This window comes from Labrus mixtus, chromosome 15, assembly GCF_963584025.1.
Source record: "Labrus mixtus chromosome 15, fLabMix1.1, whole genome shotgun sequence".
Classification (NCBI taxonomy): Eukaryota; Metazoa; Chordata; class Actinopteri; order Labriformes; family Labridae; genus Labrus; species Labrus mixtus.
In genome coordinates, this window is record NC_083626.1 from 12297285 (window position 1) to 12313428 (window position 16144).

At 38.9% G+C, this 16144-nt stretch overlaps 1 protein-coding gene across 1 annotated transcript in view; it reads right to left on the reverse strand.

The window, feature by feature from the left end:
* Positions 1-3694, reverse strand: part of casz1 (castor zinc finger 1) — a 76316-nt gene extending 72622 nt beyond the window's left edge. The window contains exon 1 of the mRNA XM_061057001.1: positions 3234-3694. Coding sequence (XP_060912984.1) covers positions 3234-3282 — 49 coding nt within the window. The 5' untranslated portion in view covers positions 3283-3694. The remainder of the gene's footprint in view (positions 1-3233) is intronic.
* Positions 3695-16144: the final 12450 nt, after the last annotated feature.

Sequence of the window (16144 nt, forward strand, 5' to 3'; positions counted from 1 at the left end):
TCACCGAGTATTAATTAGGCCATTACTCCAGATTGGTGACGGGGAGCTTTGAGGTTTTAATTAGGTGCTGGCCACTGCATGAGTGCACAGGATTGAAGAAAGGGGGTGGTGATGCCACTTGCCTTGCTCCTGGCCCATATCAAGTAGCCCTGAACACTTTGGCTACTGCGGCAAGATGCATGACAGCCCACGTGCATCTGGAGTTTATTTGATCGTTTGATCTCTAATGTTTCCTCTTTCTACTGGGGGAAAAAAAGCCAGTTGGTGTGATTTGGGTATTAAAAGACAGGGGTTAAGGTAATTACGGTGTTGGGTGGCTTGTGTCTGATGACTGGGCACATGCTCAATCAGGACTCAGCTGTCCCTCTCTTTCTGTCTACCCCCCGCCCGGCATACACAAACACACACACACACACACACACACACACACACACACACACACACACACACACACACACACACACACACACACACACACACACACACACACACACACACCACCCTCCCCTTGTCTGCTCTCTATGTTCCCCCCTTTCTCTCCCCCTGCCACTCTGCTAAAACCAGGCATAACACACACAGCCTCGCGCAACATCAATCAAATACTGAGAGCGGACCATAAAACTACACAAACATATACGCTCCCATTAGCTACTGTATTTGACTCTTATTTAATAATTCTTCTCCAATGTAGGCATAAAAATACATTTGAAAAATAAATTAATTTAAACAAGTAAATAAGATAATTAAGTGGTTTTAAAAAAATGAAAGGAAATGTGATCAAATTCTCACTTTTTGGCCTTTTTAAAAAACAAGACAAAAAAATAAAGAATAGCAAAAGGATTTTTTTTCAGTTTAAACATACTTTTAACTGACTTAAAGAGAGTGATTTAAATTATGTGATAAGAAAAATGACATATTTTTCTAAGGTAAAAAATAAATGTTGAGAATGAGAGTGTTTTCCCTCGGTTGACAAGGCGATACTAATCACCTCGTTGCTGAGAAGCACTCTTCCCTGACAAGGCTCCTTAGAATACAAGGATCCCCCAGGAGAAATCGGCATGAAAGAGGTTAAAGACAATGACTCGCATTTTTTTCCCTCCAAATGTCTCCCTGTTAAATTTATTTCAAAACTCTGTTAATCTGCTGTACACAACATTCCCATTAGCATAGCCCAGCCCCCTAATAAAAATTCCGGCTAGTTTAATTAAAAAATGTAAATTTACTGTCATCCAAGGAGCAGCAGAAATAGGAGTGCAACAGCATATTTTATTGCTTAAGACATCAAATTGATTCAGGTTATTGCTAAATTGTGATAAAAGGTTATTGAGGGCCTTCAGAACTGGGCTTGTTTTTCTCCCTCGTTTCATCCTGGTTTTTGTGGAAGGCCGTAAAAGATGGAGAGGGCCACAAAGGGTTAATGAGACAACTCAGTGAGGGAGAAGGTAATCAACATTATGACTCATTGGAGGCTAGAAAAACATTTTCCGAGCTGACGAAAAGTTTGAAATTAGGGTGTGTCACGATTACAGTTGTACATGTTTGCTGTTATTTTAAACCGTAATATAGGACACCTTAAATAACCAGACATAATAACCGAGCCCTCGTGTATTTCTCTCATGTGTTTGTGAAATGTTGTGGTCATCGTGGTCTACTATACAGTCTCTCTCATTTTTATTTAAAAAGCAACATCATCTTAGGATACGTTTTTTTTTTTTAATCTTTAAATTATAGTATGAAATACAAGTAGAAATACCTACATAATGTCTTGAGTACTGAACTGAAATATTTGAAAAAAAAGATTGAAAAGATTTCAATAAGAAACAGAAAAGCTACAGAACTTGCAAATAATGAACCAAAAATAACAGCCTGGAGCCAAACCTGTTTGAATGAGCTAAATCACAGTTTTGTTAAAAAAATTACAAAAAGTGCCCAAAATAATTATTGTTAATTAAATATTTTAAAAGCATTCTTTGTGTTATTTTAAACTCTCTGATAAGATTTTAAAAGTGACAGTCCATTTAAAAGGAATCTCCCCAACCTTAACTCAATATCGACAGTGGATGAGTTTAAAAATAGGTTTACAAAAATAGGACACATACGATTTATAAAAAGTTTTAAAGGAAGCCAGAATGGTTTTTAAAAAGTTTGTTTAGTTATTGAGCACTTATTTCTATGCATGCTGCAAATAACGAGTGACTATTAATACACACACTAATGTATGAAGACAGACACCACACTCAGAGAGCACATGCACATATAGTACACACAAAAACTGAAAGAACTAAAAGTGGACGTGAAATCGGACTTATTTTTAGACATATAACCTTCCTTTAAAATTAAACTGAAGAGAGTGACGCTCTAAAGTACGAGGTGTAAGCCAGTTACAACAGGACAAGTTTACTCTCCCAGAAGTACGCACTGAATGACTCGTACAGACCTGACAATTACAGATCTGCTACTTTTTTTAAAGTCACACGTGTGTGTGTTCATAAAAATGCTGTTTAATTAGAAAAATATAGGATTTATTATAAAATGAATACTTTGCGTCTAATTTTACATGAGATTCATGTGAGTAGAAAGAATGGTAAAAAATGGTATGTAACATACAGCAATGTCCTGTTTATTTTCACATTAATTAGAAGTACCTGGAAAGGTGTTAGCACTACTCCTGTTCCCTTTACATGTGTGACAACAAAAGCAACACAACAGTTTGTTTGCTTTGTCCCCTTGGCAACAACCCCTCAGGCCATTCAATGTACCCTAATGGCATTGGGTAAGCGCAATACCTGTATTTCTACACTTCTTAATGTTGGCTTATTCAGAAACATGTCATCTGATGAAAGAATTAAACAAGCAGAAAAACACGGATGAAGAAAAAAAAAAGAGTGACAGGGAGTTCTTCAGGTCTAACGTCCTAGATGAGAAATACACTCTGACAAGAGAAAATGAAAGTGGCTTTGTGAACTTTCTTTACATATATACACTGTATGTAACACAGTGTGAGTTGAGGGCTGGAGAAACAAGCAATAATATTTGATATTGCAGTCACCTTTGGGCACTGTCAAAGCGCTACAAATAAGGGTGTCGCAACACTTGGGTATACGTACGGGCTGGCACATAGTTTAATCATGAACTTCCCCTCTCTGTATATTTAGTCAGAGATAAAGGCACACCTTTAACTGTCAGCTAATAAAACATATCTGGCAAAGATACAAAAGAAGAAGAGTACTCACCATATTCAGGGAAGTCGAAGTTAAATCCTCTCAGACATGTAACTTTCATAATATTACTCAACTTTGTAAGAAAGTCATTCGAATGTTGGTTGGTTGAGGGGTAAATAAAGCGGAAAAGTAACTAGATAAAAAAGGCTTCCTTCAATCATGCACTAAACTCCTTGACATGTAATCTGTCAATAGTTTGTTGCTGAGATAATGCCGGCTGCCACGAGCGGATTTGATTGGCAGCTTAGGGTCTGGCCCCTCCTTCCTGTGGTTTGACGGGGTGTAGGTGAAAGAATATGGAGCCTCCCCCTTCCCTGCTCTCTCTCTCTCTCTCTCTCGCTCTCCGTGTTGCTCTCTCTCTGCCTCTCGTGCGCTGCCTCTCTGTCTCTCACTCTCTGCTCTGCCCCCATACACACACACGCGCACAGACCAAGCTGTTGGTGATGTTGTCTGAATAGGCTGATAGGAAATTATGGCAGAGGAACCGGAGCAGTTTTTTTTCTCCCTCCCTCAGTGGGCTGGCCTTTTCCATCTTTGTGGTCTTCTAGCCTTTCAACTCTCTTGGGGTGGAGCCTCCACTGCCTCTATTCAAATGAGCGGAGCACAACACTTTAAAAAGAGGTTTTTGGAAGGACATTTTTATTAAATAAGTATCTTTTATTTTATTGCACACTAGTATTTAATGCTTTTAGATGAATGGTTTAAATTCAATTGAGAATGACTAAGACTGCTTTTTAAACATTTCCTTGATGTTTTCTATGAAGTACAACTACAGCTCAGCTATTTGGAGTGACTTTCAATAAGACAATTATACTACATATGACATAAACGGTTGTGCTCTTTTTTGCCACAGGCATCAAGTGTTTTTTATAATATTTGACAAAAATATTACTCATGTTTAAGCTTTAAGCAAATAACACTCTTACTTCTCTCTCAAAACAGAGATCCTGTCTTTTTCAGAGCCGTGTAGTAGTATACTTTCTTTGCCCTTTCTGCCTCAGAGCTCACTCTTCTCCTTTCCTCCCTGTGATAAGCTATCGGCTTTCATTGTAATTTTAGGTAAAATGATAAACGACAGCCGTTACCAGGTGACAATGAATACTTTATAAGACAAACCCCTTATTTGCCTGGCAGTTTCTTCTGCAATGGCATGCAAAGTGCCTCTCTGGACCATTTGTACATAATGCACATATACTGTAAACATGGCGCCATGTCAAAAGTGTGAATTTTTCAGAGACACAAAACAAGAAAGAGTGTGTAAGTGTACAAATGTTTCAAAGGTCATGGGATATTTCTGTTTTCCACCACACTTTTAGTTTGAATAAAGGTGGTGCATAACTAGCATTTACTGGTTTCTGAAAAGAGGAAATGAATAACTTTATGGCTGTGAACTATAATACAATGATGCATAGTACTGGCTTCAGTTCCTGAGTGCTGTCAGCAAAGTGCAAAGTATGTACATGAATTGAGAAATGATTGTAAATCATCTTGTTTAATAAGAGTGAGAAAAACTTGTCTCTTACTTTCTAACCCACATATAAAAAAATGTCTTAAACACATATTACTTCAAGGTTTCACTTTCGATTTTCACTGAACACAAATATGTTGTTTCATGGATAAGTTAAACGTGTGCTGTGCACTACATATGCAGGTTGTCCTGCGTAGCTGGCTCAAAAACATATTAGACCCTATTCAGAGATAACTGACAAACTTTAGTTTTTGACCCAGACTTCCTTTTCAGGCTCTCTATGCATTCCTTCATTAGGGTCTGACATCTTTTATTTAATCTCTTCTCACACACTCAATGCCCTTCCCTTTATTTCCTAAATCATAGCTGCAGATTTTAGAGCTATTAAACTTAGTATGCAGCATAGGTATATGCTTTGACTACTTGAGAATTACATGCAGGTCTGACACTGGATGCTTTCTAAAAATCAAAGTGGAATTATTTCATTGATTTAATTCTCTGAAAAATATCAAAAGAATACTCAGTGTTACCGGTTAACTTTAACTTCAGTTAATTATTAACTAAATGGACTATCAAAGTTAACATCTTTGTTAGCAGATTAACAGGTAAGGAAGTTACAATTGTGATTACCTGTGCCCACCTCTGGGCGTGCAGTGTGTTACCATGGAGAGCTAGTCAAGTTAAAACATTGATAACTCTGGCTTCATGCTCAACATACCCAATTATCCTGCCTCATAGTTCACCCCTCATGCAGTGTTTGTCAACGATGTGGATCACTACTAAATAAAACTTGGCTGACCACATCGGTGACATGTATTGAAATAAATTATTTGATGTTGTATTCATTAAAATTCAATAAATGTGGATTACAATGTACTAAGATCTTTGGTGAGGTACTGTTATAACAGTGTGTAAGAACTCACTCATTTTTTTATGTTCAGGTAAAAACAATATTGACATGTCAAGCAGTTTAAAATGAAAATCTATCTGCTCTGTGATGCTTTGTCAACATAGGTACAGCATTAAAATAAAAAGGAAAGAAAGAATAACTTCTGCAGAAGCTCTACATTTGATACTGGGGATGTTTCAGCTAGCAGGGTGAATTCTATTGATGTCCACAGGAGGGAAGGTTTGCCGTCCATGCATTACAGCCCTCTGGCCCTTGTGCTGCCATCTTTGGGGGCGAAACCATTACTTTTCAAAAAGAGCTGTGGGGCTTTTCGTTTGATGTGGTCTGAGGGTATTGTATGGTGCATGCGGGAGAATGTTGAGGGCAAGGTGGAGTGTGTATGCGTGTGAGTGTGTGTGTGCGCGCTGCTGTGCGTGTGACATGGCAGGGGTACATCAGTCAAAGGGCCGCCGGGCCAGACGTTTGGCTGCCCCTGACAGTGCACTCCAGGAGGGGCTGGTCTGGTGAAGGGCCCACTCCGAGTCCTCCATTCCCCAGGACAAAAGCCATGGCCCGCTTGATAGATGTGAATTCAGTGGCTTTTGTGCCCAAAGCCCAGAGACATGCCGAGTGAGAAATCTGACCTTTGCCGAGAGTCAGATTGTGTTTTTGAACCCCTCTTGCTGTCTCTGGCAGTTCAGGGCAAAGAGTGACTGAGCGAATGAGAGGCTAAGGAGTGGGTGCGAGGTGGCATGGGGAGAAGGTCTGTCCTAACTGGTCGAGTCTACAGGTGGGGGGTTTACACAGGATGTGCGCTACTGCAGCACTTCCACTGTATCTAACTTTAAAGATAACAAATTAAAATTGTTTGTGTTTTCTGGTCGACAATGGATCAACTTTATTCTTGATATTCACTGGCATGTTGTTGTCAAATTGGAAGGAAATTGAACGTGTAAAAGTTTAATTCTGAAGCAGGGGCTTTTAAAGTGGGATTCAACACGAGTTCACCCTCGTGTTATTTGAGGTTGTCTGTGATGTGGGATATTATTCCCTCTCACGTCTGTTTATATTGCATTATATATTTATTTTTAAGCAGAGAAGGAGCTGAATATTAAACTTACACACAACTACAGCCAGAACATCGGCAATGGCAATACACCACTTCTTGATGATCTTCATTTGCATTACTCATGACAATGATTCTTCAGAATCTCATTTGATTTTCATAATTGCTGTATAGCTGTATATACAGCTATATACATACACTGTGAAAATCATAAGGCAAAATCTCATTATAGGCACACACTTGAACACAATTAACACAGAGTTTGTATTGGGTATAAGGTTTACTTGTATGTCAACATGCTGCAATGCCTTTCTTATATTTGTGCCGTTTGTGATATTACATGAGTTATGGTATTAAATGTTGCTTGGCGGCAGTGTGCTGAGAGCAGAGATTTTTTAGATAGAACAGGCCTATGTTTTTGAGTCATACATTTTTCTTGACACTGCTTTCATCCCCCGGCCGTAATCATCATATCTCCCCCATTGCTCTCCCGGATGCAGACATCCATAATGCAATCTTCCTAATTTTGATCCCTCGCAATCTGGTTTTTAAAAGGGAGGGGGAAAAAAGGACATATTTCTGAAGGCTGGCTCTGTAATCATTTTAGACAGATAGCCTTTCCCATCGCAGATGAGCAAATATTTGTAAACCAGCTATCTAATGGAAAATTAGAGTGAAATTAGAGTGAAATTCATGACAGTGAAATCCGATTATACGTAATTCTATTATGCCATCTTAGCCCACACAGCATATTTTTGTAGAGTTTTTTCCATAAATACCTATGCCAGGGGTCCTGCTAATCAAATAAAATTGAAATTCATCTTTCCATTAAATTCAATTAGCTGCAATTTCTAAAGCCTAACAAAGATTTTAATTACTAAATTATAAAATTCTCCCTAGCCAAATTGGGGAGAGAAAAAGTGCATACCCTGCATCTGAAAAACAAACCCATGAAAGGAAATTGTTGATCAAAAAAGATATCCAGGGGAAAATAACATTAGAGAGAGCACTGGGGCCTTTATTCAGCGAGTCTGGGTGGGGAGTGACGTGTGCCAAGCGTTAGGCTCCTGGGCCGGAGGAAATGAACTTAGCTGAGGTTCTCTCTGTCTCTAAATGTCTGCCCTCAGAGTTATTATGCTGTAATTGACTAATTGACACCTTAATTTCATTTATGGGGCTCCTGTGTTCATAAAGCAACCTCTGGGTGGGGCAGTGGTCTTGAGCGGAAGCAAGGGAGTCAACATCCAGGACAACAGGTAGAGCCTTAGGCCTTCGATCCTGTCCTGGGCAGATGGCGATTATGCATTTGATAATGAATTGGTCGGGAAGAACATACTGACTTAGCAGAGGCTTAAGTAGCATCTTACTCATATGTATAAATCCCTCTGATTCATGCTGATGGGTGATAATAATGCCTGTCCAGTCTCACAATCTGGTACTACAGATACAAAAGACCTCTTCAGGGTCAAAGGAGTTCATATTGTAAAATTAAGTTTGGTACTTTCTCTGATGGGGATTCAATGTTTTTTTTTTTTGGCATTTTGAACTATACAGGTGACTATGGGTTAATATTGTATTGTTTTATCCCTGAGCTGAGAGTGTGACAGTTAGGACTCATAGCTGGTAATATTTGGTGGGGAGCACATTGCTAATAGGACAGCTCCGGGGTCTCAGGTCAGCCACCAGGTCCATTTCCCAGCCACCCCCTGCTTCTCACCAGTTGGCCACTAAAATAACAGCACAGCACCCTCCGGAGACTACAATGCTCCATCTGAAAAGGCACCTGCTGCTGTTATTCACTTTATCCCCTTTGGCAGCTCACTCTGTCTGTTTAAAGGACACGTAGAAGAGAAAAGACTGACTGGGAAATTATGAATTATTTAAGTATGATGTCTAATTGTTTCAAGGCAGACATCTTGTTTCTGGAAGGTAAAGGCTTGGGGGTGGGGGTGGCAGTACATGTGGGGGGAGGAATCTTTGTGAAGAGGTCTGTCTACTGGGTAATGCAGGCAGTCTCGTAGCTGAAGTGGCTGGGTAAATATGACCAAACTGAAACTTTAATCTGCTTTTTCCACACCCAAGCTGGCTGGGTATTAAAGATAATCTTTTTTGTGTGTCATATGGTGGGAGATATAGATGGAGCTAATTTTTTAGAGACAAATCTGATATTTGTCAACTGGTTGAAAAAAACCAGGGGATTTTCTCCTAATCCTCCCTTGGATGTGAAGGCGCGTTAACAGCAAAATGCAGATGGTGTTCTGTGCACGGAGAGTACCCAGTACTCAGCGCAGTGCATACGGAACGGCGCAGCTAGCCTCGCTAGGGCTCAACACAACCTGCAGATAGCGAACTCCCCCCACATTCAATTAACAAGTCACTTGTGAAAGCAGAGGCATATTAGTTTATTCTGAAGCACAAACTTTGCTTAATACATTTCTTTGTTGTTTCTCTTTACTTTTTGTTTCCTTGCTGACATAACATCCTTACTTCTAGGCTGTGTTCATCAAATATTCAGATGCAACTCAATTCCAATAAGGAAAAGAAAACAAATTATAAATAAAATGGAGGCATAAATCTTTCAGGATCCTAATTCTAACTTTCCCTTGGAGTGTTTCTGTCTTTATTTTGTCACATTAAGCAGTTTTTCTTTCCGTTCCCACTGCCAGGCGTGGCAGATCTTACACTGGTGGAAAGAGCCCTTTATTCTTCTGCTCTCTTGTTTTGGAACACTGCATTTTGTGGTGTCACTTCTTTTATACACAATTATCACTTGTGTAACTTCTGGTTTTGCTTTTATGAGAGACAGAACAATAAAATGTATGTGATGTTCTTTTTTTGGTAGCAGTGGAACTGCTTTAAGCCTGCACTTCACCCTGTCTAGTATGGCTTTAGTATGACTGAAACCATTGCCATACTGATGTAAAGCTGTCCTGGCTGCTTTATCTTATTCAGTATTTTAGGGAGATATCTCCTCTGGTCATCTAAGCACAAGAATGCAATATGGCATTTGGCACAAACTGATTTGTAGCTCTGATTTCCATTTGACATTGTATTAACAGTTATTGTGTGGCCTTTCACAGATAGCAGGTCAAATATAGTAGAAGCCACATACCAGCTTCAAAAAGAATAAATGCTGCTAAAAACATACCTGAGAGGAAGACAGTGAGCATGTGGTACATTAGAGTGTTGTATTGTGTAGAAGGGCTTAAGGGTGTGAACTGCTAAACCTATTATTGAATATATGGCTACTAAGGTTGACAGTATGGGACGGAGCAGATTAATGCCGAGAGGACAGGGAAGGTGCTGACTAAATAAAACCTATAGGCGCAGATGGACAATAATTAGTCCTGCAAACTTCAGATTAATTTACCATAACTTATTTCCCTTTTCTTGCATGCACATTTCATCTCCTAAAGCCACTTTGAATATAATAGACATTTTACTCACAAATTCAAATTTACTGTGCTCTATCCATGACTACTGGGTTTCAAATAATTTAAGATATATATCAACCTGCGATGTGTCCTTTCTTTATTGAGAGGTAATGGCAATAACAAAAGATCACAAAATGAAACGCAACAGGCATGGAAGCTACAGTATAGGTCTGCAGTGTGCGTATTTGTTCTACATAAGATAGAGCTGACTTCTATTGATCAGTCCTGCAAGAGAAAAAAGTTGACATTATGTGCTCTATGAAATTCAGCATTTTTTTAACCTTCAGCAATGCTTGTCATTCGCTTGTTAAATATATATATAAATATACCAGGAGGGAGAGAAGGGGGAAAAAAATCACTAAAGCTCTTTTGCTGTAATTGGCTGAATAGCAAGAGCAGCAGAAAATTTACAGGCAGACAACAGTGTGAAGGGGACTCGGTCACAGTGCAAAAATAAGCCCTCAGCACCAGCAAGGGAGTAAGCAAGCCTGAGCAGCTAGCAAGTATCTAGGTGCCTGCCTGGCATATCTCTACCAGCATGAGGCACTTGTCCCTCCCCAGCTTTTGCAGTAAGCTGCAGATCACAGTCCATTTTCTGGACAAGTTGAGTAAATAACCTAAGAAAGCATGCATAAGACAGTGACAGGGAAAGAGAAATCCCCCAAAGTCACAGTGGTGACACTCTGCTAAATCCAATCAAACTGAGGAGGCAGAGATATAGGGGGAGAGAAAGAGAGAGAGAGAGAGAGAGAGAGAGAGAGAGAGAGAGAGAGAGAGAGAGAGAGAGAGAGAGAGAGAAAAGGAGGGAGGAAGATATCCTCTTTGCTGCCTGTGTGTGTCCAACAGCATTGATGCAATAACACCTCATTCAGTGTTTAGCCCTTCTCAAAGGACAGGCAGGGATAACATTTTAAACCCTGTGGCTTTATCTCCTGCAGATTTTCCATAAAATGCCAAGCCAGGGAGCCGGGGCCATGTGACTACCATGTAGGTCAGGCCAGATGGGGGGTAGAAAGTGTGGGAGGTGAGGGAAGGGAGGCAGAGTGGGGGAGGACGGGAGTTTTCTAATGGAACTGTTGAAAATAGCCAGCAGTAACCAGATTAGATCAATTAAGATTCTGTCTGTATCTGTTGCTGACTAGAGCAAGACTGAGGATTCAAACATAAAGACAGACATGACTTCAGAAATCCAAAACATAAGAAGACCAAAATGCCCCCTCTGACTCAATGTTTTTGTTACTGACCAGAGTTACAATATTTGGATATTGATTGTAATCTTTTCATGCTTGGGGATAAGGGCAACAAGTACAATACTCATATACTGCTAACATCAAGAAATGGAATATCCAGTTCAGCAAATACATACTCAAAAAACTTGGCTGCATACTCTCTTAATCTATTTAACAATAATTAACTATGGCCCTAAGTAGGAGATCTATGCTATATATTTTGATAAGCCTACATGTCCTCTGCATCACTTAACTATACAGCTTACATAGTGTTTGACAACATAGGAAAGCAGACGTAACCCTTGCTGTTCAATCCCTGCAAATCACATACACTCTGTGCTTGAGTAGCTGACCATCTTAAAGGTGTGTTATGTTATGTTAAGCTGTTTTTGAGATCTAAATGCCATGGTTGATGCAAAAGGCATGGACCCTGTGCATAACCATCTTCAAGACCTCTGCAAAAACCCTTTATGTAGAATTTCTAAACACAAATGTACTACCTATTAGAAGGTAAATCCTGACATATCTAGCCAACAGAACTTGGTTTCTATGAAGCATTTTCTGGTGAACAGGTTGATCATTATCCATGACATTTTCAGAGTACAGAGATATGTCAATATTCTGAAGCTCAATGGGCTTGTATAATTGAACTGAGGACCCTTAGTTTCCATATGCTGAGGGCACCAGTTCCCGGAGGAATACCAGTGACGCTTGATGGAATACAAAAGATGGACAGGATTTTGCTTCGTGTTGTTGACTGACCTTGACCTATATTCTGACCCACATCCTCACTCAATCACATGATTCTATTTAGAAGAATAAAGCTCAGGTGAAAGTGCCAAAAAAACGTGCCCGAATGGTGACTGTACCTCCTATTTGATATCCATTTTTATTAGCTCTGAGCACCACTGGCTTACTTTGTATTAGCTGGCCTCAATCAAACTCAAAGGCACTATCCCTGTGAAAATAGTATTGATCAAAACTAGCATCTATCCATGCATAAGAGCTTGTTTCAATTGATTTTTCCTCTTCTAGCTGAAAAATATAATAGAGTTGATATGAATTACAGGGTGTTTTGCTTCAATTCATCATCAGAGCCCAGATAATACTTGCTGTTGCCAAGGAAACATGATAACAGTTTTGTCTGTTTTTCAACAATCAATTACTTTTATACTAGTGTTCACAGAAAAACACATAACAGTATTAGGAAGTCATGAATACTGTAACTAGGATAGGAGTTTAATAGAAAAAAGTACACCATGTGTTACACTAAGGAACTGGGGTTAGGAAATTACCAAAAAATGCAAATAAACGATGTGCTATGTGTTAACTATCAACTGCAGGGCTAACAAAGGCAGCACATGAGACTACATGCAACATAATATATGTTGATGTCGTAATGCAGGTGATCTCCATTATAGTACATTTTGTTTAATGACACTTTATCATGCTGTCAGGTTATGTCCAAAGATGGTCTGTCACTAATTCCCAAGCTCAAGGCTGATCAGTGTTCTTCTACTGACACCTTCCTGAAAGCCTGCTGACATTAAGCCTTTATAAGACAGTTATGGGTGTTACACTGGTCTTGCAACATAAAGTACTTTTTATGCTTTAATCATCATGTTTATATAAAAATAGCTACAGCAACAGATTCAACTCAATAGGTCAATAGGCTACATTTTGCCTTGTTAACTATTATTGTACTGCAACTCTTGGAGTGTCTTATTTAGGGTTTAGGCTTGAGGCCTTAATATTATTGATATAGGGAAGGTATAGTGTTATAAAGAATTTACCTGTAACTCTTCTTTAAATCTATTTGAATTCCCATGCTTTCATTTCATTCTGGGCCAGTAGGACAGATAATAATACAACTATATGAGCTGACGTGTGCTAAATGGCTCTTAGACAAAGACTCTTAACAAACACAGAAAATAAACTCACACTTCCCCCCCAAACCAAACAAGATTGTAAAGCAGGTAAAGAGATTAAAGTACATGCCATGGTAAATCGAGGGCTTACCTGGCCACTAAAGCTGGTCTTTCCTGACCCCTCAATTTAAAACTATCTGCACCTTCAAAACAATATGGACCAGGCTTCATAATACAAAGTATATTATCTTCACATTACCGTGTTGTCACTTTGCTTGCACAAACCACATATAGAAGTTTTGAGAGGCCACTCAAATGGGCTACAAGGTGATTGTTTCTTTTATCCAACTTGATTGCAGGTTCAAAAATAATCTTGGAAGTAAAAAATTAATACGAAAACAATTTGACAATTGGTAAGGTGGTTATTGTCTCTGTAACATAAAGAAACATTTCCACAGTTTCCAATGCATTGAAGAGAAAATACAGATGCATGGTGTGTTTTACTCCTCAGGGTAGAGACTGGTTGTAAGTTCAAGGGGGGATGTTGAATAGCGATCAGTCAGGTATTCTTGCATTGCAAACTAGGTCCAATCCATGTCAATAAACCAAACCAAGGGACAGTCATGATGAACAGAGATGTTGGTTGGTGCAGCTCTGTGGACAACCAAAACAATCATCATATGGGTGTATTGTCAAGTTTTAGTGAAACACTGTCAGATTACCAAGAAATGTTGCACCCAGAGTCCTGGTCCCAAGAGGATGCATTTTAATCACTTCAGCATTTCCCTCAAATTTCACCTTGTGTCAAACTATTCTTAACTTTTTTCTTACCTTATGAAACATCTAAGAAGATGCAAAGACCAGATCCCAAGGGAAAAACTGGAGCATGGTTAAACTGTAAAATTGGAACCCTTTTTCACCAAAAATACTTTTTCAGTCAAACAGACTCAGTAGTACTTGAACTGTTTTACTGCTAGCAGGAATGCGCTCTTAAAGCAAATGGGGGCAAAATGGGGCAATGGGGCTTTAAGAGCCCCCATTTGCCCCATTTATTTTACAACCTACAAGCAGTTGCCAGTACAAAGCCATGATCTCAGGTTTGGAAGTGTTGATTCTCATCCCAATCAATACATGCTCTGCTTAAAATCATTGGGTTTTTTATCGTGTGACATAGTCTAAAGAAGTGATAGGTTATGGAATAAATGTGTTGCTGGGTCATTGTACATACTACATAACTTTTTTCTAAAGCAAACTATCATTGACTGAATTTCTGTAACTTCTCAAATATTGTGATGTCAAATTGATAGGCATATTTTTGTTACTTTTCAGTTAACATATATAAAACTTTAAAGTAGTGAAAGAATGCAACCGTTTAAAGAATTCAGTAGTTATGCAATCAGCTATGCACGAGTAATTATCAAGATTCTGAAAAGTACAAAGAGGTCTAATTTAACAAATAGGCACTTAGATATTAAGTATACAAGTTCTCTTTCTGTTTGATTTTAGAAACATTTTAAAATATCATAAAAGAAAAATGAAATATCTAAAGTGTGTTTGATAGAAATTCTTATGTCTAAGTTAAGTCTGTTTAAGTCACACATCTTTATATTTACAAGACTAACACAAAAACTTTTCAACAGAGCTCACACATGGCACACAGGCCATCCTCACATCTTTCAGATATACTTCACTTAAAGTATACTTCCTTAAAGTTCCTTAAAGTTCCTTAAAGCACAACAGTCTTACCCTATTCAGGTCTTTGGACTGCAAATAATATGATGCTCCATCTTTCAAAGATGTACTTTTCCTAAAGCATTGTTGATTGCCCTGTGTCCATTACTTGGAAGGATTATGATAATATTCCACATTGTGCTCGGCGTGATGCACAGGAAATTCAATACTCAAAAGGTTAATGCAATCAATTAGGATGACAAAGGAGTAAAGTAAAACCCTCCTGCTCGTGGAAAAAAGAGACAGGAGAAGAGAGGGGGAGAAAAGGTATTGAAAGCCTGAATGGATCCACAGAGAGAAAAGAGGCACTTGAAACGACAGAAAAATGGCGTTTATTCAACATGAATCGTGCAAGGCCAGCTAAATGAAACACACCACAAAGTGTATACACAAAGAAAGAAAAAATAGCTCTTAGATAGTGAATTGCATCATTCAGCACTCAACCAGTGGTAATTGAACAATACAGGAGCAATATTTTAGTTTGAAGGTAATCAGATACCTCAGCCAAGGAAAAAAGGCCCAGTACTACAGGCATGAACATCGATTCATAATTCTCATAATGTTCTATGGACTTTTCCCCCGTTCAGAGTCAAGTTTTGTCTCAGTACTCCATTCCCATGTGCATTGTTGCATGGGCTGAATATTAACAGCTCGACAATTGTGTATGGGAGCGATATCTTTTGTTATTTAGATAGATGTTACAATGCTATACAACACAAAGGAGTCTCATCATTGCAGATAAATGGATAAACTTGGATGGTGGTATTGAGCTCTACAACCATTGTAATAATCCATATTACCTTTTCAGACACAGTCTGTCAAAATGGTGATGTATTAATCACATTTCACCAATCCTCCGTGGCTAATGATAATGTTATGAGAGTCTGGGTGGCAATATTTCGCTAACGTCTGCAACGCCTATTTTCTGCCGATAAGTTGTGCAAGGAGAAAAGCCTAAAACCTTGTAATCCACTTAGGTAAGGCAGTAGACTTACCTACTTCTGCAAACGCACAACCTCATAAATCCACTGCACCTTTACATTCTTAAAGACTGCTTAGCTTGAAAAAAAAAATACTGCAGGTCCTTTATTCCACTCTGTTTGGACCAAATGCAGACATGATTCATAACTAAATCCATTGCACAAGTCAAAGAATTGTGCATACACACGCCCTGACAGACACTGAAGACATCATAGCAAGAAAGCTATGTCACATGTTCCTAAGAGGAGTGTGATGAA